The sequence below is a fragment of the Taeniopygia guttata genome, chromosome Z, assembly GCF_048771995.1.
Source record: "Taeniopygia guttata chromosome Z, bTaeGut7.mat, whole genome shotgun sequence".
Taxonomy (NCBI): domain Eukaryota; kingdom Metazoa; phylum Chordata; class Aves; order Passeriformes; family Estrildidae; genus Taeniopygia; species Taeniopygia guttata.
Window position 1 is genome coordinate 73,314,612 of NC_133063.1, and position 24,312 is coordinate 73,338,923.

Below are 24,312 nucleotides of genomic sequence, written 5' to 3' on the forward strand. Positions count from 1 at the left end.
TGGTGCTGACATTTCTTTTGTCCCCTATTTCTGACTGCCACTCAGTCTAAAAGTGATGCCAACCCCTTCAGCCTCCCAGAACATCCTGGGTTACAGTTGATAGGGCCAGAGCAAACAACACTGTTCATAAAAACATTTTAAGAGAGAAAAAAACTGTTTCTAATATCAGAATAAGTAAATGGTATTGTAAGGATTTTACTAATTTTGTTACTTTTGCAAGCTAACAGAGACAGATCGCTATTGCTCCAGATGAAAGGATGACTGTCTTTAAGAGCTGGGGCAGCAACCAGGCCTGAAGAATGGAATGGCAGACTTGAGCTCACTATGGAGACCATGAACAGATTTTAGAATGAAAGCCCACCATTAAGCATGCTGCCTAGTTAGAGATCCATGCATGGAGCTCCATTCCCGTTATTGCCCTGTATGTCTTCTAAGAGTACCAATCCCATGTATTCCATATGATGCCACACAAAATAGAGAAGCAGGAAAAATTTACATTAGTAGAATTCAAAGTAGTCCACAATATTCCGCACAGCTCCTGCTGCACAAAATCTGGACCATTCCTTAATCTGGGCCCACAGGGCCAGGATATGAAATAAAATCATTGTGTTTCTGAGGGGGGATACTCCTGCTCCAATGTCCTTCTCCGTTACCATTGCTGGCCAACCAAAGCAGCAGGGGATGGAGTTGCCCTCTGCTCTATGCGCACGGTGGATCTGCCAAGGCCAGCAGGTCAGCTGGGTGTTAGCCCTTGTCTGTGCAATCACAGCTGCCCTGGGGCAGGCACTGTGCAGTAACAGCAGGCCCATGGGGCACTCTGAGTTCCCGGGCCACCAGAGAACAGCATGGAAAGGGTCACACTGACACCTGTGTACTCTCTCCTAACCTAGAGGTGCAGCAGAACAGCCTCAGAACTGTCTGGTAGGGGTCAGGATTGTGCACCCTGATTGTGTGGTAGAGGCCCCCAAAACTGCACCCAGTGAAGGCGTCAGCAGGGCTTCAGCTGTGCCTGTCATCAGGCTGTATGTCCCAAGCGTGACTGGCTTCCACCCTTCTGGGCCAATCTGCCAGGCGCAGAATCTCCAGTGAGCTAGGAACAAAGCTGTTACACTGACAAACACTGCTGGGAATTTTCATACTCCATTTTCTTCTACAGACAGAGTCTAGGAAAGCAGGCATAGTTAATTCATGGTGTCCTCCCAGGCTAACTGCTTCAGCAGCTGAACTAGTCTGCCTCCCAGAGACTGTGGTTGCACTGACCAAATGGACCTGAGAAGAGGTTTCTGTGGTATTGCTATTATGTGAACAAGAACAAAAATAGAGCATTTTATCTGGCTTCTGCTTAAGGACACCCAAAACCCAGGAACTAAGTAATTTACTTTGGGTGAGCATATCTTTTGATTATTCTTGAAGATGTGAAACCAAAAAGCATCAATATGTGTCAGTAACTGCTCTATCTTTTTTGACATACAGCCATAGTCTGAGCAACAACAGTTTCAGACTTCAATCCATGTACCAGGGAGAGACTTCATCACTGTGAAAGGAAAGCACTACAATGATTATAATGTAATCTAATATTTTCTCTATAGGAGTTCTTTCTAAGTACAGCTTCAGAAACATATTACTGAAGAGAGAACAACTGTTCTAATTGTTATACCTGTTTAGAGGGGTTATATATTTTAGGGAGATGAGAACCATCCTGAAAGAACATAGCACTGAAAGAACATAGCACTTCCATGGTGTTACTTACTGAAGCCTGAAGCATGGGATCAGACACCGGAAATTACAAGATAATGTTATTTATGGAGTGTGCATCTAGCACTTCCTAATGTAAATTAGTCAAGATAAGGGGTAATAATGCCTTATTAGGGAAAGAACCAAAACAAAACCAAAAACAAACAAATGCCAACCAAAAGAAGCCACAATAAACCCACACACATGATTTTTTCCTGAGCTAAACAATCCATTAAAAATTGTTCCTGCATGCTTTATAGTTTTTGTTATTGATTCAAGAGTGTCCTTTATCTTGGAGCAGTTGTACAAATTAAGGAAATTTAATTAAGCTACTTTGGGTAGCTATTGACCTTGAAATATTGCATGGAAAATACTTAGCACAAAGACTTTACTGATTTTCCATTAAATTGTCTGATACATTTAAGAGTTTTGCACCATTTTGGTAAATTTGACATTGGCAAAAGCACATTTGATTAAGTATGAAGGTCTCCATGGAACATAACATTTTATTTGAACTGCTGTAGTAAATCTATGTCCTATCCTGATGTTGAAGGGTGTGGAGGGTGACTGAAAGACGGTGCTTATCTCGATCTTTTATTTGGTCACCTAGGGAGTTATCCTGATGCCTTAAAATAGGCGTCTAGTGTTGCTTACAACACCTCCTATAATTCAGAAGATTCAGATGAGAGTGGCAGACATGATGCAGAGCTTGCAGGAGCCCTGCACTTCCAGACTGGCAGTTGAAAGACAGACAGCATATACAAGGCCTTTAAAATTACTCTAGGCACCTGGATCCCTCTGCTGGAGTCACACACAATAATATGAGTTAAACCAGTCACTCAGAGAACCAGTACTAGAAGAGGGCTGCTGTCCTGTTTTGCACTAGGAAACACTGAACCACCATTAAAGACCCAATCTACTGCTTTAGATGTGGTTCTGCCTGTGCTTCCCAAGGACTGAGGCCACATGTAGCTGATATAGTGCCATCAAACAAAATAACATGTCCTGCCTTACACAGCTTGCAGTAACGGACCTGAAATCTTATAATATTTGAGCTTTGATTAAATGTTCAACTTCAGAAAAGATAAAGGTGCAGTATGACTAACAAGGCAAAATACATAACTGTGGGTTCCATCAATGCAGTTCTTCCATCCCTTCAGTGGCAGCAGTAAAACCATTTCACACACAAGTGAGGTGAGCCCTGCTGTACTGACCCTTGGGGAGGATGTGCTCCTATTGGAAAAACAAGAGCTGTGGCATAAATCATTAAAATTGGTTCTAAATCAGACTGCTGTGGGATCACTCAGCCATAATATCCCCCAGATGCTTCTCTTCATGTTGCCAAGAGTCTCTTCATGCATACAAACAAAGCTAGAGAAATGAGTTCTTAAACCACCTTTCTCTCCAATGAATTGGAGAAGGGTTAGAAATAGTGCAAGATTTTCACAGCAATTAACTGAGATTTCCCTGTCCCCCCATCCCCAGTTTAACACTGATATATAGAACTTACATCAAGGCAAGCACATATTTTTGTCTGCTTTTGCCTCTGCACATGTAAACTAAAGAAAAGGTATACCGCCTGTAACAGATGGATACAATGTATGTCAACAGAAACTCAAATAGGCCTGCATTAGCCCATACATACCTAGTTATGTCCAGACAACAGAACACAATATATTGATAGCATTACTGTGTTGGAATAGAATCATAGACTATCATGTTGGAAGGAACTGCGAGGATCATCTGGTTCCAACCTTTCTTGGCAAAAGGACTGTCCAGACAAGATGGGCTAGCACCCTGTCTAGCTAAACCTTAAAAGTGTCTGATGTTGAGGAATCTACTACCTCTCTGGAGAGAGTCTTCTAATGGCTGAACTCACAGTGAAAATTTTCCTTTGTGTATACTTGGAATCTTCCCAGGAATAACTTGTTCCTGTAGCTGTTCATCTTTTCTATCGACTCCTTGTAAAAAGGGAGTCTCCATCCTCTTCTTAGCCACCCTCTAAATACCAAAATACAGTGATAAGGGCTCACCTATGCCTTCTTTCTTCACGTGGCAGGCTTTACTGTCCTTTGATCAACTTTGTGACCCCTGTCCAGACACTTTTCAGCCTGCCAATGTCTGTATACTTTTTGTATAGCCTGTTCCCAAGTCCATCAGCTCAAGATTGCAAGGTTGTCTCAAAAAGGGTAGGGTAGGAGACTGTTAGTGAATCAATTTCAATAATGCTTGGGATTCCCTGTTCTGCATAATAGAAAAATTCTAGCAAGACAAATTATATAGGAGCTTAAAATTATGACATTTTTGTAGTAGTAAAAAAATTATTCTTTTTTTCATGGAAGTTGGCTGACTTACTGAAAGTCAATTCTCATATTTTCATTTAATATCTGGTTTGTTTTAACTATTGAAAATTGAGGACTGATCTCCATGGTAGTTTTATTTCTCTGTTGGAAACATTTAAATTTCAATAGAGTCAGTACTAATAAGTGAAAAAAACACAATTAGTGGTAGTGATGATTGCCAGAGGAGCTGGGTGGGGAAAAGCAAAAACTAAAATTTAATAAGTAATGTTCTTGTACTACCTTTTAGCATGTTCCTGCAGCTGTACTTTTGTAAATCAGTTCCAGATGGAGGCAAGGAGTACTCCATTTACCAGGATAAATCTTTGTTAGTCTATGCTAGTATGACATTAATTGAATTAGCACAGCCCTAGGATTCATTTCCTTGTGGATTCAGTGATATGCCTTGATTTTCTGTGTAGTTTTTTAAACTTTGTACTTTAATTACTGTTGTTTACATCTGTTTACTTTTATTCAGTTTAATATCCACATTGCACACTATCAAGAAGCTACTGCCTACAAAAAATATGGGTCACAAGGACCGCACTTATTTAGAAGATAGGAAACATTTCCTGGAAGAGTTACATATTGTTCCAAGAGATCAATAAGAAATCAATTCACTGTTGAAGCCTTCAGAAAAAAAAAAAAAAAAAAAAAAAATTCACAATTGCTTGTTAAAAAATAGCATAATAAAAGCAGATAATAAAAAAATCCAGGACCTGAAATTGTAAGTAAATGAAGTAATAATATAATAATTGGGGTCAGCTCGCAAGAGGACATTTAAATTTTAGTAAAGAATATCTTCCATCACCTGGGAGGTAGTAGTGTCAAGACTTTTCTTTTCATGTTACCAAGACAACATAATCTGGCATAACTGAGTGGAATGAATCAATGCTTGTTAAGCATGCTTGGCCAGGATTCACCGTTCAGCGTGTCCTTCCACTACTTATGGAATATATTCTATCATTTCCAACTCTTCCCTGTTTCAGTTTTCCTTTGGAGTAAAGGAGAGGTTTGGAGTAATCGAGAGGTTTGTTTAAACCTCTCCTATTTTTCAGATTGGTTTTCAACCTGGTGCTCGCAATTCAGGACAAGTTACAGAGCATGCCTATCCTTTGACAAGCTTCATGATACCATGGCTAACATTTTTGCCAGTGCTAATCTAATACACCTAAAGCCAAAATGTTAAAGCAAGTATCCAGAAAATAAGACTGGCAGATTTTTTTATCTCCTACTTTGATACAACTATTATTATTATTGTTATTGTCATTATTGTTTTTATATCCTTAAAAAGTCAGAAATGTGCTGTTAAATTGAATGTAAAAGTTTTCAAATAGTTACAGAATCTTCAAAGCCGCAGCTTCCGAAAAATACAGTGAGGCATACAGGAGCTAGCAAAATTTTACCATTGCTGTATCAAGAGGAGGTACTGCCAAGGAAGTGGGTAAGAGAGGATTAAATTCTGAGTCTCTACTGACTCTGAGTTCTTCTCCCAAACTATCTCTCCCATTAGGAAAGTATCCTCCTTGGGAATTCATGCTGTAATTAAGATAGCATCACCACCTGAAGCATTATGAGACTAATATTTCTATTGTGTACTGTGTTGAATCCCAGGATTTGTACAATTTTTGGGGGGAGATGTAAAGAACAGCCAAAGCTGGGCTCATCCAAATAAATTTGGTCTCAAGAGCAGCATTCAGCTCAGGGCAACACCCGTGCACAGACAATGCATGATGGTCTCTTACTGTTCTCTGCAAGCCCGAGCAGCAGTGTTCCAGGTGACCTTGTGATTTGCTACCAAGAAATAGCAGCTGCCCTCATGATAAGTCCATCCAGAGGGACATTTCTTCATAGTTACCTCCTAAAATAAAAGAGGAAGAGGTAAAAAAATCTGTCTATGCACAGGTAGTCTGTGCACTAGCGTCCAGAATTAAACCAAGAATGAACTTCGGTGTCTAAAAATAAATCTACAGCATTGCTTAAAAGATTTTAAAAAATGGCTGACAGAGAATCCTACAGTTTATAATTAGTAGCTTTAATGGTGACAGTAGTATTCAGTTCCAAAAGTCCTCTAAAGATTTTATATTAGTTTGGACACCTTCTTCTGTCTCCTGTACTCTGTACAGGGAAAATATTAACAAAATTCAACATGACATCTTACGTGGTGGGGGGAATGTATGTTTACAGAATACCTAAGTAAACTTATTTTACTAAATTCCACCTATTTTCCCACAGACTACATTCACTGACTGTGTATGCCCCCATCATCACGAGCACCACAACACTAGAGCTCATGTAGTTTGTCCAGGAGCACCTGTGGATGACAGAGAGGAAAGACAACTGCAGCAGTCAAGTCCTCACCATATTCCTGGGAAACTTGTTTCTGCTGAAAGCAAACCTGAATCTGGATAACATTTATGCCCTGTCCAAGTAAATAACTGTTGCAGGAAGGTCCTCTGCTTTAGGGTATCACCAATCATAGACTCCATGCTCTGACATAGATACCTACACATGGTTACATTTTTACCTTGCTTTGGGAATTCCAGAATTTCCATGATATCCCATCACACTGAAATAACTTCTGTGTGCTTTCTTCGTAATGCAAGAGACCCTTTAAATCTGGTGTACAAGCCTTTTGAAAAGAGTAGAAGTCCTCGAAATAGAAAATGTCATTTGAACATTTGAAGGAAAATAATTGCACAAAACAAGTGAAATGAAACAGATTAATTAGGTCTTATATTAAAATTTGATGCCATGAAAACTATTCTAGTTGTTAAATCATTTTGGAAAACAACACGACTGAAAACAGATGGCGAAAATGCCCATGGAAAAAAAGGTTTCACACCTTATGTCTTGATCTTGGTTCAGCTACAAGTTCTGCCTTATCAGCCAGTGGAATCTCTGTTTTCCTAGTGGAGATGACATTTATCTGTGGTTGTGCCTTTTTTTTGGTTTCAGCTGAGAAGGTGTCATCCTCTATTTTGAGTGATGCCATCCCGTGATACTTCATTTTACAGTATCCCACAGGAACAGGAGAGGAAAAGAGAGAGTTAGTGCATACAAGGAGCTCTTAAATAAACAAAATTAAAAATATTAAAAATTAATTATTATACAAATTACCATAAATCAAGGGAAATTACACCAAAGAAAAAGGAAGATAGAAAAATAAAATATTAGACATAACTAATTATTAAGAGTGATAAAGCCTGAAAAGAGCAGAATCAGAAAGAAATCATGAAATGTCCAACCAATACCCATAATACTCTTACTTTGAAAACCACATCTGTTTCATTTCTAAACACAGATGAAGGATGAACCTGAGAAATGTAGAACAGCAGAATGAGATGGGTTTATTCATATATTATAAAAACAAGAAGAGTTTTACTATGTACCATTTACTACTAGGTTATATGTCATGCAGAGCATGACTTGGTTTAGTTCTTTCTTTTTTAGTATAGAAACATAGCATTTATGAAAGGAGCCATTAAAAAGCACAAATTTCAAGTGTAATGCTCAGTGTTCATAAAAACAGATTCTAGTATCTTTTAAGGTCACAATAGCAGAGAGTTACGTAATACCTAGCTAAATCAATATAGCTTAAGCAGAAGAATCAGTGGGCAAGGTTTAAATAACTATTCCCTGTTTTAGCTAAGAGTATTTTTGGCTTTATAACTTCAATACCAGATGCACAGCTTCTATACATCTGCCTGGTTCCACCAATTTCTAACTTACCCATAATTTTTATAAGACTGGAAGTTACATAATTGCTGAAGTTGTTCCATGCCTGTTTCCTCCCCCAAGTCTTGATTTTATTAGTCTCTTGCATACATGGATCCTCAAAATGTTTGGTTTGTTTTTGGTTTTTTCCTTACAGGTTTTATTTTTAATAGCCCCAGGTCTGACCCAGAGCAAACTCATGTAGTTTATAGTTATTGTGTGGTCAGATAGAATTGCTACAAAAATGACAGTTAAATGAAGATATCACATCACAATAAATTCACAAATCAGTCCATCACTGAACTACAGAAGTGTCTTACTATTCTGCCATTTCCAGTTACTCTCAGCCTGGTCCTTGACCGATTTGCCAAGCTGTGCTCCTGCCACAGATCCCCTCCACGCTTTCTCATCCCTTTGGAAGGAGGCAGTGGGATCCCTTCCAAGGAAACATTGCCAGGCCTGGAAGGTGATGAGGAGCCCGGGGAAACTGGAAACAGCGTGCCTCTCCCCCAGAAGTCATGCTTGCTTCGGCCAGAAGAATGGGAATATCTGCATTGACCTGAAAGCACAAAAAATAGCAGATGGTCAGCTCTAACTGCATGAGCAAATAACTGGTCATGTTGACATGGGCACATAAACAGCTTGTCCTTAAAAGTTGAATGATTCTTTCACTTGAAGTAGTTGATTTGCTGTTTGTTCAGTCACCCTCGTTTCTGGGGTTATATATGACTATCTGTATAAGTAAGATTTTATATGTGATGTGTCTGTCTACCCACAGGTCAGAATTTCAACAAAGTATCTGCTGAAAACACCTGCTTTCGTTCTTATACTGGGCTTTAAAGTATTGGGGGTTTTGGCCATGAATGTACAGGGATCTTTAGCTACCATTGATGCTACTTCCATCATACCCAGAGAAGCTTCTTCTTGGAAATCCAGGATACTGTTGTTCCAATGAAATTGCTGCATCAATTAAGTCCTGATTTACACTAGGAATGCTTAGGAGAAAATAGTCTGAAATTTTAAAAGGGCTATTTGTACCATGAAGCCTAATTCATTGCAATATGGGTATTTTAAATACTGTTTCAGTAAACACCAGAAGAAAAAAAAAAACTCTTCAGTGGTCTCTTCAGAGGTTGCAGCTGCTCTTCTAGTTATTTCTATTTTTCTGCAGTTTTCCTATGTTTCTGTTTCTACAGGTGCCTCCTTTTAGGTCTGATTTTAGACACAGCACATTTGATAGCTGAAAAACATAATGATAATGCAGTCTTCAAAGACTAAACTGTTCGCTGTGAAGTTGTGGACTGTGTTTTTTAAGCACTGGAAAATATATTGCTAAGAGATGGGTTAATTTGCTACATTTCTTTTTTGAGAAGAAAGTAAATCTCTTTTAGAGGGTGTGTAACAACTAAATAATAACTGGAAAAAAAATCAAATGGATCTAAAACAAATTTTTCCCACTTTAATAAATATGAACTGAACTCATGTTGTTATGAAAAGTGGTTTCTTTCCTGGCACTTTCCTCATTTTGTACTGGTTGCTTACCTCATGCTGTGTTTCCTTAGAGGATGCATATGATTGTGTGAGAGAATAAAGGGCCTGCAACTGTCGAGCCTGTTTTCTATAAAAATAAATTAGGCTGTTTGGTCTAATGGTGAATGTTAGGAACAACTTGTGGTTGAAAATAGGTAGCTACTCAGCCAAGATTGTCCCGCCTTCTTAGTCACAAAAATTAAAAGAGAATACCTCTTTTTGAGTCCAAAATTTTCACTACAGCTTTTGTCTGTGTGCCAAGAACAGCATTCACAGGGGAATTCAGAACCACTTCAAAGACTTCATCACCTTCCTCTAATCCGTCATAGGTAATTGCTATATTCCACATCTTGGTTGACACTCCTAACAGAAATAAACATTTTAATTACTCTTTAAGTGCTATTCCAATCAATCAGGATGTCAAAGAAATAGATTCATTAACATGTCTGCAGCTAGAGTGGAGTAGATTGTGTATGCTATTGTGCTTCTACTGACTGACTGGACTCCTGCTGTTCTTCCAAATAACATTAAGTTTGAATTTGTTCCTGGGCAATGATGATTCAGTTGAAGTGCATACACTGTAACAAAAAGCTGCTGTAGATGTGCAGAATTGCACTTTAATATATAGATTTAGGACTTTCACTGTGATTTTCAAGAGAAAATTTATCACAGGATTTGTATCTGAAAAGTTTAACTTTAAAGATGGAACAGTTATTTAAAATACCTGCAAATGGATCAAAAACAGGGTTAGATTGAAGTGCAACCTTTTAGTCAAATCTTACTATTGTTTTTGCTTGTTTCCTTGTCTTTACTGGGTAACTTCAGGATTGTATGTGAATGTAAAAAGGTCTTGGACATCTTGAATAACCTAAGTTGTTCTCAGTTTTGTCTAAATTTGACCTGTGTCCTGAGCTTTACCTATAATGACTGAAGTCTTTAAAGCATCCCACAGCTCAACTCAGGGTGAGTCCTATCCAGTCGAGTTGTTGGGAGATTAGGAGACATCATTTCAGCACTTTTGATATTTTAAACAAAGTAAAAGACTGTAGGCAATCTCATGCTAAATAATAAGGATACCAATTCACTAAAGAAGCCCACAGACCTTCCAAAAAAGGAGCCCAAGTCTTAAATTCTATTCAGCTTCTCTAGCTACAGATAGGTAATAAATTGCACTCTCCAAAGAAGAGGTTACTCTTCTAAAATCAATGAATTCATTTTAGAGTTACTCAGTCCATAATTTCATACCTGGATCAAACTGAACAAGCTTAGAGGGAGTCACCGTGAAGTCCTTTCCCAGCCTAGCAGATATTTCATTGACCTGCGAAGAAAGCAAAGAGTAAATACTATGCTGTGACCCATTTCACTGAACCACTGTGTTCTGCTGCATGCTGAAGGTACTTTGCATGTCTCAAAGAGACAGGCCAACCCATACATATACTCAGGCTGGAAAAAATATAAAGACCTGAAAAATAAACCTTCTTATGTGCAACTGTCATTCTGTTGTTGCTCGTGGCTTAAAAATGCATCATAAAAAAAAAAAAATCCCTATCTTATAATTTTACTCATTCTCCTCTGAGGCTGCTATTTGACATCACCAGGTAACACTGCTGTTCACCATGCCTCGGGTCCCTGGCATACCTGGTTCCTGGAAAAGCACATCCTGTCATCTCAGAAGAGCAGCAACAACTTGGCCATGTTTTCCTGTTTTACCCTTTGTGATATCTTGAAAGAAGCTTTTTCACACAGAGCCTTCTGTCACTCCCAAAGACTCTTTAGGACAGATGTGAACCCTACATATGTAAATACAGAGATTCCAGCAACTCCCTGAATTTTCATAGAAGGCACCAGAGGACACCAGTTTCCACACTGTGTATATGTTCCAGCTGGAATAAATTTCACTGCTCTGTTTCTGAAAGTGATTGCTGGAGCAGAATCACACGAGTATGTGAAGGGTAGGACAAGATGACCCCTGATGGCGTCATTAGCAAAATTCCCACTAACTTCAGCAGAAGGAAAATCAAAATTATGTTTCTTATTAAGGCTATAATCCTGAGAAGCTGTGAGGGGAAAAAATGGTATTCCTCTAGCAAGGGGAGCTGATAAAACATTGGGATTTCCATTTTATGACGAAAGATAAAATTTGTGAAGGCAAGTTGCACAGAACCTGTTTTACAAAATTATAGCCTGCAGCTTTCAGTCTTTTTTTTTTTTTTTTTTGACATAAGACAGAGGTAGTACTTGAAGATATAGGGGGGTTTCCTCAGCTGTGGGCAGTAGGAGGTGACATGGAGAAAGCTGCCATGGCTGTGTAGTTGAAGCAGCTATGCTGCCTGGGCTCCTCCAGCCTGAGAAGGCAAAACAAAAGCCCCTAGGCCCCAGATTGCCCAAAACCTGGATTTTAAGGGGGCAGATCCCAGAAACCAAGCTTCTGAGCACAGTGCCAGAGGAAACCGCATGCTCTGGTTTTTCATCAAAACTGAAATACTGCTCCAAAACATTCCAGGTTTGGTTAATCAGCATTTCTACTTAAAACTCAAGAAATTTTGTCAGAAGTGTTTCAGCCGTTAGTAGTAGCAAGGACAATGTCCCACTAAGTATGGATTTAATCACATGGCCTCTTTGATGGCTATTGAATTATATTTACGTCTGAGGACTAGAAAAAGGCTGCACTTCTTTTTATTAAGTTAGGTTGTTGGGTTTTGACTTTACCTTCACGGTTATAAAGGCAGACTCCCCCAAGTGTCCTGCCCTGGTGATTTTCAGTGACACCACTCCTGTGTTTTCACACACCTCATATTCAGTCTGTGGCATTTCAATTCGAGACCACTGTAACTCCAGCCTGTGGAAGAGAAAGGAATGTGAGTTTAGAGCAAAGCCATGCAGCCAGCCACCCCCAGCTCCTGCTGCTCAGAGCCTTCTCTCCCGACTGCTGATTTAGCCAATACACATACTGAGTCTTTGCCTCCAAAACAACATATTTGTGAGTGTGATTTAACTGATTAGGAAATGGTAGTAATAAATCTTCCAGACCAGCCCTGATGTACCCTGAACCACACTTGGGCTTTGTTTTGCAGCCAGAGGGATTTTGCAGTAACTTTGAGGAGAACAGTTTATCCATAATAAGCCAAGACAAGTTATCACTGTTTATCCTGGTTCCCTTTAGCCTTGCAATTTTATTATACTCTCACTCCCCAGTCTTTTCTCAGCAATATCCTCCTTTCCACCCATCTGCCCTCATCTATCCTCTAACTCTCCTCCTGTAACAAGCAGAGTATGCTCTTGGACTTTTCTGCCTCTGTGCAAGGGACTTCTCTCCTTCCCTTACTTTAGTATTCTGCACACTTCACTCTTCAACATTTCCCCTGTCTGATTCCAGGTATCTTATGCACTGAATTTTAGAACTGTTTATGGAGGATGGCAGCAGTGTCTGAAACTCAGAAGACTGTGTGCTGCACAGGGTGATCAATAAAGATTTTTCCTTTTTTAAAGCTGTAATAAAAATTAGTGAGAGTCAGAGAAGGATGAATGACAGTGCAAAGAAGGAAAGTAAGCTGAGCTATTAACAATTTGAACTTTACTAAAACTTACTTATAGGCCTTTCACAGCTGACTAGCGCTATCACAGTGGAAGTTTCCTCCTGTCCTCCTCTATCCTCTGATGCTAATTTTGTGGGAAATCCATTTAGAAGATGATTTGCTTTATTTTTGCTAAAGAAGATGAATGTGCCAGATGTAGTCCAGCAGCACTCAAATAAAAGCTGGGACACGAAAAATAAATTTTGTATTTTGAACCAGTGATCATTAGATGATAATTACTTTAAATGAAAAGAATACCTCACAGGCTTTTAAATCCAATATTAAAATACTATTTTGTCACTAAAATTCCCCTTTGGTCTACTAGCAGATAACTTCACTGAAATACCTATTTTCTGAAAAACAAGAGTTTTTTCTTTGCTCTTTTCCTAAGCTGTGCTATGCATTGCCATTCATGTACAAAGAATTGCATTTTCCCATGAGAAGTGGTATCACATAATGGTGATTTTTCATCTGCAAGCCAGCATAGAGCAACTGGGCTGTCCATGCTCAGATGTGTTTGTGTATGGGGACATCTTTTGGCTCAGCAAATAACTGCCTAAATGCTGCTTCCAGCTCAGCTCAGTCCCTGTCCTCTCTCAAATGTGCAGAGAAGTGCTCTGCCCCTGAGTACAGCTCTCTGCTTCTCTTTCTTCAGCATGAGTCCTGGTTTGTGAGTAGTGAGTTTAGCCCAGAAAAACCATATTGGTTATTTTTTTTTCAGATTTCTTCTGATTAAATAATTTGGTTGAACACTTAGCCCTATTTTCATGAATAAAGAGAAGCATTGCCTCTGCTGAAGAGCTACTCGCACTTCTGGCTTTTATCATCAAAGCCCAGTTTGGATGATAGTCTAATTTTTCTACATGAGGCTTATGGCTTATGTCACAAGGAAATATTGGATAGTATGCCTAATACATGCAGTGGGTGACAAAGAAGGTACTGTGTGCTCTCCACCTTCTTTGAGGGCTCTTTTGCAGAAATGTGGCTCTCATAGCTTTGTCATTTGAGAGCATCCCCTCCTTTGTCGTCTCAAGCTTGTGAAAAAAGCACTGCCATCAGCTAAGGGCAAGAGTGACCTGCAGCTGCAGGACCATGTTCATGAAGCAGTAGTCCCATCCTTCAGCACACAGCATCTCAGATCTCCAAATGCCCAACTCCAATAAATGCATTATGTTTCCTGGTGAAGCCCTGAAGGCCCTTGAGAACTGTGACACAGTCTAACCTGGAGCTCAACCCTTGCTGAGCTTCAAGAAGTCTTCACCTTCTTCAGGGGAAGAAACCTTCTCTAGTCTCACAAAAGCAATGGCAGGCTGAGTTGTAGCTATGTCCATGTCTGCATGGCTTCAAGCCCAGCACCTGTTCATTTGCCCCAAGGGGTGGCAAGCACAGTGCAGTGCAGCCCATGTCACAAGGAGTGGAGCTACCTTTGGGGTGCTGCAGAGTTTCCACTGGCATCTGTCACTTGAAACTCCAAGTTGTCTGAATTCACTTCTCGTGATTTGTTGATAACATAAAGTATGATTTTGCTGTTTAAATCCTTTTGGCTAAATCCTTCCTGAATAAATCCACCTAGGAAAGACAAGTTATATGCAGGTGAACCAAAAGCCTACTAATAAGAACCATATAGGTCATATAGACTCTTTTCAACTTTTCTATTTGTTGAGAATCTGAACTTTGAGAAATGCAGGTTTATAGCTAAACAGCAACATCTGTTCATTATAAGCCCCTGCCAATTTCTTTATGTGCAACCTGTTTATCAAAAGGCCAAGTTCAATATTAATATTTTTTTATTGATAGAAATAAAAAAGTTTCTCAACAACGCTATTAAAAATTATCTCAAACTTTTTGAGGAGACATAACAAACTTAGGACTCATTTTATTGTAGAAGTTTTTTATTACAGTCAAGCTTTGCCCAAAGTTTGCTAAAAAATTTTGATTCTGTCTATCAAGCACATATTAACAGGGTAGAGTTTGAAATCTGGTCTGGTATGGCCCAAAATAGAGATTATAAAATAAATCACCTGTTGTTACATTTTCCAGGTAACCATAATGAGGACCTCGCAAAATCTTAAAAATTATTTTATCATCTTCTGTATTGGGATCAGATGCTCTCAGCAGCCTGGCAGTAATATAGATCCCATAATTGCCATTCTTCAGCAGTTCCACATCAGAAAAACAATGGAGATGTATAATTTTTGGCACCATTTTGTCCAAGTGGTCCACCTAAATCAAAGTTAGACATTCATTTTATAACATCAGGATATTCTCTGTCCTGCTTTTGCTAAAAGAGCAGTAGCCAGATCAGGGTGGCAGTAGCCAGATCAGGGTGGCAGTAGCCAGTTTGGCTCACAGTCTGCTGCAGATCTGTGAGTTCTAGTCAAGTTGTACTTCACATGAAAAGTTTCCAGGCCCAGATTTCCCATCACTTGCCACAAGTAGCAGGGTACAGTACACTCTGGGGAATGTAACACAAATTCTATATACCTCTGCCCTAATGTTCCACCTTCCCCATAGTCCTAATTTTTTATGTGATTTTCTACACAGCAAAAGATAACTGCAGCAAAGGTTTGCCACTTCATTGTTATAATAACAATGCAATCTTTCACAAATTCTGGTGAACCTTCTGGCATTCCACATTGATTGTTGCTGTTCCCATATTGAGATATGGGAAATATCCCTCCAGTGAAATAGTATTCCTCACTCATCGTATAACTTAAATCTTTGTCATCAGGAAATATTAACAGCCTCTTCATTAGTATCAGGGTTTTGAAACAGAATTTTGACACACAGTGCAACCAGGCATACTTTTTGTACTGACCCATGCCACATAGATAGATACAAAAAATCACAGCAAACAAATCTGAACCTATGATGAAGTATAAAGGACTTGAAAACAGGGGAAATGGGAAGTGAACAGAGAGAAGAAGAATCAGAGCAGGCATCTTAGAGAGACTTTCAGAGAGGACAGGATGTCTAGGTGGGGAAGCAAAGTGGCTGTGACATGGGGAAGTAAAGATTCCTGTGATATGAAGATCAGCAGTCATACTCACACCCCCATATGTGCAAATCACTAGGTCAGGCACCAAGTGGAAAAGCAGAGCAGGAGAAAGTTCTATTCTTCCCATAGTTGAGATTCCTATATAAATTTTTTTGCATGCAAGTATTAAGTATGTAAGTATTTACTTGCTTATCTTCATGCATTTTGGAAAGTAGCTAGTTCCCCAGATTAATTATTCATGGAACACAGAAAGCAAACATACTAGCTGCACAGTTAAATCAGAGACCTCAGCTAGTACAAGCTGTCATCAAAATTGCTACATTTTTGACCTTATCATACTATTTATCCCTCTTACGTAGGTCTGTGGTTACACTTGCCTGAATGGTGAATGTCACTGGCTCATTCTGCACTCTCCCATTCACAATGAAGCCTTGGTTAGTCCTATCTGTGGCAACAAATGTAAATCTGTCAATCTGGGAATTCCCACCTCGGTGCTTGTATGCAACATCCCTGTTGTCCACATCTTGCTGTGTGAAACTGTACTGCCGTAGCACAGCCCCATTATAATAGAGATGACCGTACTGGGGGAGCTGAGCCAAGAGGAAGGTAAGGTTTTCTTTTGCAGTATCTGGGTCTGAAAGCTGCAGTATGTCAGGAGTAAGAAGTGCCATAGCTCCTTCAGTTAATCTTAACCCCATGTTCCTAGATAGAGTGGGTAAAGCCTGGTCAGCTGCCTCCAAGGCAATCTTGAATGTCCCATTCTTAGTCCTCAGTCCATTGCTGATGATGAATCTGGCAAAGAGAGGCAAGGCAGTCTTCAGCATCTGTTCTCGATTCACCATGTACTGAAATGAAATGATAATGCAGACCTTTACTACAGGACTTGCCTGTTTTGACACTGCAAAAGTAGAAGACCTGGGTGGAGCACAAACCCAGACATTAAGTGGAGTGGATGTAAAATTTAAAAACATGAAAGCAGGCAGCCAGGAGTTACAACGCACTGGCAGGGATTGAGCAGATGCCAGAGGAAAGGCCTTGAAGATCAACAGTCATAACAGAGCCGATCTCAGCTTCTTGCTGAGATACAGGTGGAACAGGTCTAAAAGGAAAGGCTGCCTGGAGGGCTTACTGTAGCTTCTGCATACATATTTACACATCCTAAAATTTATCTTCATTTGGTTACCTGGCAGTAGCACCTACAGCTTACAGAAAGAGGTATGTGAAGTGCATGACCTGCCTGGTTTGGTTTAGTTTGGGTTTCTTTCTGTTCACTGTTACAAATCTTTTCTACCCAATGCCCTCAAAACTATCTGAAAAACCAAACTGGATAAAGATTCAGCCTTATCTCACTCCATGGGTTTATTTAGGCACTTACTGTATCTTTAAATTTTCATCTATTCAGCAGAATATCATTTATGTTTCTTTACAAAAGTCAAGTAAAGTTTCACTGAAATGCTAAGATATTGGGCAGAACTCTACAAATTGTATAGGATAATGTTAATAACATAGATATCCATAGCATAAATTTATCAAATGGTCGTTTCTACACAGTTCTTCTTCCATGCTGGGAATTTCTATCAATAGCCACTTTTGTAGTTCTCTCTCAAGTAGTGATGTTTCTTTAGAAACACTAAAGATTTGATTATACACTACAGATAGTTTTCCTTTCAAAACTAAGAGAGAGGTGCCCAAGGCTGTAGAGAAAATATGTTGGAAGCTCTGTTGGTTTTAACTGGAGTAGTTAATTTTCTTCATAGTCCCTTGTATGGAGCTGTGGTTTTGATTTGTGCTATATATAGTTAAATAGTGTTGATAATATAAGGATGAATTGGTTACTGCTGAGCAGTGCTTATACAGCATCAAGGCTTTTTCTACTTCTCACACTGCACAGCCAGTGATTGGGCTGGGAGTGCGTAAGGAGTTGGGAGGGGGCACAGCTAGGACAGCTGACCCCAGCTGACCCAAAGGATATCCCAGACCATCTGTGTACAGAGCTGGGGGAAGAAGAAGGAGGGAGGAGGAGACGTTTGGAGTGGTGACATTTGTCTTCCCAAGTCACTGTTGTGCATGATGGAACTCTGCTTTCCTGGGGATGGCTGAACACCTGCCTGCCCACAGGAAACTGTGAATGAATTCTTTGTTCTGCTTTGCTTGTGTGCACAGCTTTCAATTTACCTATTAAACTGTCCTTATCACAACCCATGCATTTTTTCACTTTCACTGTTCCAATTCTCTCCCCAGTCCTACCAGGTGGGGAGGGAGCAAGCAGCTGCCTGGTGCTTAGCTGACGGCTGCAGTTAAACCATGACAGAAGCCGACCAGCCAGGCATGGGCTTTTGCCATCTGACTGACAGCATGGTCTGCAGAAATTTATTATTAAATTTAGTTGTGGAGAAAAATAAGGAGAAAACCAATCTTTTAGCTTTTAAAATTCATCTTTGATTTAATGGTCAAGATCATTATTTATGTATTTTTCTTCTGAAAATAATTACATGAAACATTTTCATGCCTGTAACAAAAACTTTTGTGGGTATATGAAACTAAAAATTGCTCTGAAAATGTCTCATGATCCTTCATGTCCCATCAATTTATAGCATGTATGAGTTACCGGTCTTTCTACATAAATTTCAGTGATTATGCTGAACAGTCTATGCAAAAACATTTTGTAAGGTGGTTTTCACACAGGCTTGTTCTGCCTGGGTCACAGCAGAGTCTAGTGTGTAAAGAAATTTGTCTCTACTAGAGTGGGACAGTTGTTTCAGACAGTATGAGGGCCAGCCCAGCTGGCCGCTTTCCGTGTAACACTCTTCTACCACACTTAAGTGAAATTGGGAGTGGCTGATATTTAGTGGGTTATTTGGTCTCCCTTGGTCTCTTGACTGCAGACCTCGAAGAAGTACTTTTAAAATTACAGAGTCAACACCTAGTGTATTTCTGTGTGACTTGAATGTGAGTGACTTTCAGTAGGTCATGGAGCATGTCACTGTATCACACAAACTGTCCATCTAAAACTCCTCATTGCCTTCACCAATACTAGATGATTAGAGCTTGATCACTTGTAAACTGGCACTGTGCCATGAAACAGATGGAAATGAGCATAGACAGACCAGGGACTATGTAGCAGTTTGAAATATGTTTACTGAGGATGGTATTCCCAGCTGGGAACCTAGAGACATCTGCCTACACTGACCTAATGCTATTGTGCCAATGGTAGAAGGGTTGTGCTATTTGTAAACTATCTGAAGTCAAATACAGAACAAGAATAATGATAATAAATACTGTGTTAGGAGAAAAAAGGTAAAGCACCTTCAGTCAAGACCTTAACCTTCTCTCAAAACACCTGGAGCATTGCAGCAGAAGTGAATTTTCTCTCATTCTTTTGATAGTGTAAAAATGTTTGGATGATGTCTCAAATTATATTTAGTGAAAGACTTAGGTAATTCAGTTCATTAATCTGAAAATTCATCAAGCCTTCTCCAGAATGCCAGATAGGAACAAAGCTCCTGCATGGACATATCAAACTAAAATTTACCATTAATTTCATTCACTGCTTAGTTTCACAGGTGATGAAACTGCCTATGTCCAAGATATCATTCTGTACTTTGGGAGATTTTGGTTCTTTGTTTATTTCTAGTTTATGTCTGCTTTGTAATTTCCTCAGGAATGGAGAGCAGCCAGTATTCTCACTCTGATAAAATTTAGGATACAATTTCCAGGCAAAATTTGGAGGACATGTTGCATGGTTTGATTTCACAGCTACCAACATTTCATGCTTTCTGCAGTTTGATGGCAATGGAGTTGGCTACAGGACCTACCATCTGTCATGGCATTTAAAAGATAAAAATGGAATCATAAATAGTGCCAACTCATTACAAAATTGAGCCAGCATGTCAAAATGGAGGACATTTGCATGTTCTTTTAGCATTTTGCTGCCAGCATCTGATGTCAGGTTGCTAATCACTTGAAATCCTCTGTCCAAACAAGCACTGCCAAATCTTTCTTCCAGGCCAACAGCACCAAACAATACAGGTAAATTTATGTCTGAAGGAAGTACTTTAGTGGGAAGTAAAAATCTGGTCAGTTAATTCCTCCTCCTCCCACAATTACCCATATAATTAATTCCTTGTTGAAATAATAATACTGTTCTGCGAGAATATTTATATGTCTACACAGAAGCAAAGTATTTTCCAAATGATAACATCAAGGAGTTAAATTGTTTGGATTAAAATAGTTATCAAATATCAATATTTATTAAAGCATCATAACCTTACTTTAATAAGACTGACTTTAGTTTGGTTCTTAGCCATTGGTCTAAACATTTGGTTTATCCACATTTGCAATTTGCCTGGAATCATTTGATCTGCTTTTGATAGGGTGATATGGGAAGTCATACTGACACAAGCCATTATACTACACTTCCCAAACTAGGGCTTGCATGACTGCAACCTTACTTGAATAATTTAATTCTAGTTTTGGTGAATGTGCTTCACAATTAAGAAACATAAAACCAGGGAATATTTGCTCACTTTTTCTGCAGTGAGTACAAATGAATCAGAAAAATCTCCTAACTAGAGTTTCCACCACACTGAATGCAGTTGAAGGGGTGGTTAAATATGTTTCATCTGAGGAAAGTTTCAGAATTACTTTTGGGTTAATTCTTGACAATGCTACCTGATCCAGTATCATAGGGAGATTTATTTGATGTCTCCATGCCCCATTTGCTTGACTTACTGCAAAAAAGTTCTCAAACTGGATGATGCAGCATGGTCTTAAACTTTATCATGCATCACATAAAAAGCCATTCACATCAGAAATCTATTCTAGGAGAGTGTAAAAAGGGGTCTTTTCTGAATTGGAACTCTTAGGAGCCAACTCTTTCATTTTTCTTAGCCACAAATGAAAAATAATAAGCTCTTAATTTTGAATCTTACAGTAAGTCCATCTTCTGTTGAGAGCTGTTTTCAGAGAAAATTACCAATATTAGCGAAAAGTAAGCATTCTTATTTTAAAAACATTTTTTTTATTTTTGAGCTTTTTCTTTTCCCTGATTTTGATCTTTTTTACGAAACTGTCCACAGTACACCTGATCTTTATCTGATGATAATTCATTCCATCTTTCTACTTTATAACCAACAGAGGCTCATTTAAGAATAGAATGAATGCACCTAGTAGAAACTGTTCTAAGTGGAAAATTTCAGACATAGGTGAAAATAATTATCATTAGGCTGCTGAAATGCGCCTGTAGGTAAACCTACGGATTTACCTGAAAATTTCATGTGTCTGCATGAATTTTCAAGCATGTCAAAATAGCGTGTCAATGGTAGTGTCAAAATAGATTAAGTGGACTGGTTTTCATTATATTCCAGAATACTTAGGCATTTAAAAACCCATAATCAAATTAACATGATAAATTATAACAGATAAGAAAACTGTTATTTAATACCTGAATGGACCAGCTTTACCACATCCAGCTGTAGCAAGAAACCAAAAGAAAATTCCATCAAGTATGTTCTCAATCCTTCTCTCTCGCTTAAATCTCAACAGCTGTGTATGTCTGGCTGCTATAATAATGTTGAAGCTAGTATCGAGTAAATGTGTCTCTGATTAAGTTTTTAGAGTCAATGAGAAAATGCATTTATTACTAAAGCATTCCCAACTATATTTATTGCAGTAGAAATAGATGTGCTATTGGGAATTCACACAGAGCCTCCAGCTCTTTTAATAAGTTCTTTTGGGTTTTTTTTTTTTTTTTTTTTTTTGGTTTTTGGTTTTGGGGGTTTTTTTTTTGGTGTTTTGTATTGTGTAGCACAGGTTTTTTAAATGCCAGAAAAACTCAAGGGGAAGGGCTTGAGGGGTGGGGTACTACACCTTACCTGAATGTATCTTCACCAATGACTGCCTTGGCTTTGTGAATGTAGCAGACAATCTGTCGTGCTACATCCATTTGACTGAAGCTCGTAATGGGGATGCCAGGATAGCTGACATACTCTATTTGTCCATACTGGGGTGGGGAGGTTATCACATAAAGGAGGTCCTCTGGCTTGTCAGTACCATCCAATGCAAGGAGGACATCACCTGTAATGTAGCTGTGATCTCCTTTTGGCACTCTAAGAGGTTTCGTAAAAACAACAATGTCTCCTGCAGCGTAGACAAAACAACACTAAAATAGTCATATTGAACTGGATGATCTCTTCTGCATTGTTTAGTTGCTAGAAAGCTGTCACTGGTAGAAAAACTGTAAGACTTTAAGATTATAGAGCAATTCAGCATGGAAGGGATTTCAGGATATCTTTATTCTGACCTTCTGCTCAAAGCAGGGTCATCCATGAGATCAGGCACAGTCACATTACTTAGGTCTTTATCCTGTAGGAACCTGAAAACTATTACCCTTTTGGGGCCAAGGATTAAGAGACCACAGCCTCTTTTGACACCTCTTCAAATCTTAGCAGTGTCAGGTAAAGCTTTATGTTTCTAGTAAGAGAGGTAAGGAAAAAGACAGATTGTAAGACTATAGAATAACCTGGGAGACAGAGCTATTTCTGAACAGTCATTTGCCTACCTTTTTATATTCTTGGCATTTTTTTTGTGCTGATTTACTCAGACACAAAGCTAGTTTCAGAAAGATATTTTCATCTCTATTTGCAAAGCAGCTGGGAGTCTTGGGAGGCAAGGTCAATACATTGTATTCGGCAGAGCCTTTTCAAATCCCAGGACCTGGCCAACAGTGAAATCCAAGCAGTTAAATTTACAGGATCTGCAGGGACACTTGCCAGGGTCTATATAGTGCTAAAGAATGGATCAGGACACGTGCTCAAATATCTTGATTTCAGAAACAGGCACTGTAAAACATCAAGTTTAATGGATCTTTACCCTTTTCCAAGTCCTTGATATTTATGTAGAAGTCCACAGCTGGGGATCTGTTGTACCCATCCCAGAGGTAAAATGTGAAGCTGTCTTTTTTCTTGGACCCCACAGTTCCTGTGTGGACATATCTCACAAGGTTCATATCCAGCTCTTCCTGAGTGCACTTCATTCCAGTTAGGAGAGTAACCCACCCTTGTCCTACCTAGAAAGCACAAGCATCATTCATTAACTGATAATCACCCACATATCCTTCTCAGTTAATTGTGTTTCTTTGTAGTTGTATAGACTGTTAGTGACAGCTACCTGGCCTTCCTTTTATAGGCTCTTTCCTCAGTATGTTTTGAAGGGTAGCAAATAATTGGAGTTTTTTTCCAGCAGATATAAGGCTGGAGAAGATACAATGATCATTAATAAAACAGAGTAAGTAATATGGAGTTTAGCCACTTTTACTCTAGGAAATCATATTCTGCACACTTCTCAGTCAGACACCAAGATGAAAATTAGACAGTTCCTAATCCAGCTTATGTTTTCTATTTCTTAATTTCACAAATCTGCTCTTGGTTCTATCTGAAATCATAGCTAAAACAGTATCAGAAATAACTTCGGGGAAATATGGAAATTTAAAGCCCCAGAGGTCCTCAGCTGCAAAAAAAAACCCAAAAAACCAAGCAAATAAATAAAAACAACAAAACCAAACAAACATAAAACCACAAAACAAAACAAAGACAACAACAACAACAACAATAACAACAACAACAACAACAACAACAACAACAACAACAACAACAACAAGAAACCCTGAATTACACCATAAATTTTCTTGCCTTTCTGAAGATAGCCTAATACCCTAAATTGAGCTGAAATGAAGTTGACATTTAGCAGCATCACTAGGTTTAGAGCAAAGGCTGTCGAGGACAGAGAGCTAAGATATATGTACCGTATATGTTCAAAATGACAGGACTCCAGTCAGCAGCTGTCTCTTGCCTCAGACTTAATTCACAAGTCTCATATGATCCACAGATTGATGTTGAGATCCAGCATCAAAATGCTTTCCAAGATCACAAGTTTTAGAAAAATAATTTTATTTCTATCACATATGCACAGCATTTAAAAGAGGCATTTTTTTTTCTATCTTTGTTCCTTTTTCTTATTTTAGGTCAACAGATTATCATCTTGCCTTCCATTTCTAATCTTATTTTTTGTGATTCCTCTTGACACATCCATTCTATCATCTTTCTTTTCCCTTCTTTCCCCCCATGATTTTTTTTTAGTTGATGAGGTGTTACTCACTCTTTAACATGCAACTCCTTCCATGCATTCTGAATCCTGAAGTAACTATAACAAAGGGTTTGTTTTTTGGGGTTTTTTTTTTGTTTTTTTTTAAACCAAGAACTTTCCCCCATTCCCCCCAGTTTAATTTTCCCGCTTTGTGGGATGATTATCTCAGAATCTCTCTCAATTTTCACCTCAGGTGATCTGCCATATTTTTTTACCTTCCATCTTCTCCTGTTCAGGATCTGGGTTTTAGTGCCAAAGCCTCTGGGACAGCATCATT

General features: G+C 38.9%; 1 protein-coding gene across 8 annotated transcripts in view; it reads right to left on the reverse strand.

The window, feature by feature from the left end:
• FREM1 (FRAS1 related extracellular matrix 1) overlaps positions 1 to 24,312 on the reverse strand; it is a 70,872-nt gene that overhangs the window by 12,478 nt on the left and 34,082 nt on the right. For 3 of the 8 annotated variants that reach the window (XM_072921691.1, XM_030258041.4, XM_072921690.1), the window contains 13 exons: positions 22,764 to 22,959; positions 21,767 to 22,031; positions 16,271 to 16,685; positions 14,917 to 15,118; positions 14,320 to 14,464; positions 12,030 to 12,159; positions 10,566 to 10,638; positions 9,534 to 9,683; positions 8,111 to 8,349; positions 7,343 to 7,390; positions 6,919 to 7,077; positions 6,601 to 6,726; positions 5,819 to 5,934 (listed from right to left, as the gene is read on the reverse strand). In XM_072921691.1, coding sequence (XP_072777792.1) covers positions 5,819 to 5,934; positions 6,601 to 6,726; positions 6,919 to 7,077; positions 7,343 to 7,390; positions 8,111 to 8,349; positions 9,534 to 9,683; positions 10,566 to 10,638; positions 12,030 to 12,159; positions 14,320 to 14,464; positions 14,917 to 15,118; positions 16,271 to 16,685; positions 21,767 to 22,031; positions 22,764 to 22,959 — 2,264 coding nt within the window. The other 5 variants (XM_072921692.1, XM_072921693.1, XM_072921694.1 and 2 more) reach the window with 5 other exon arrangements.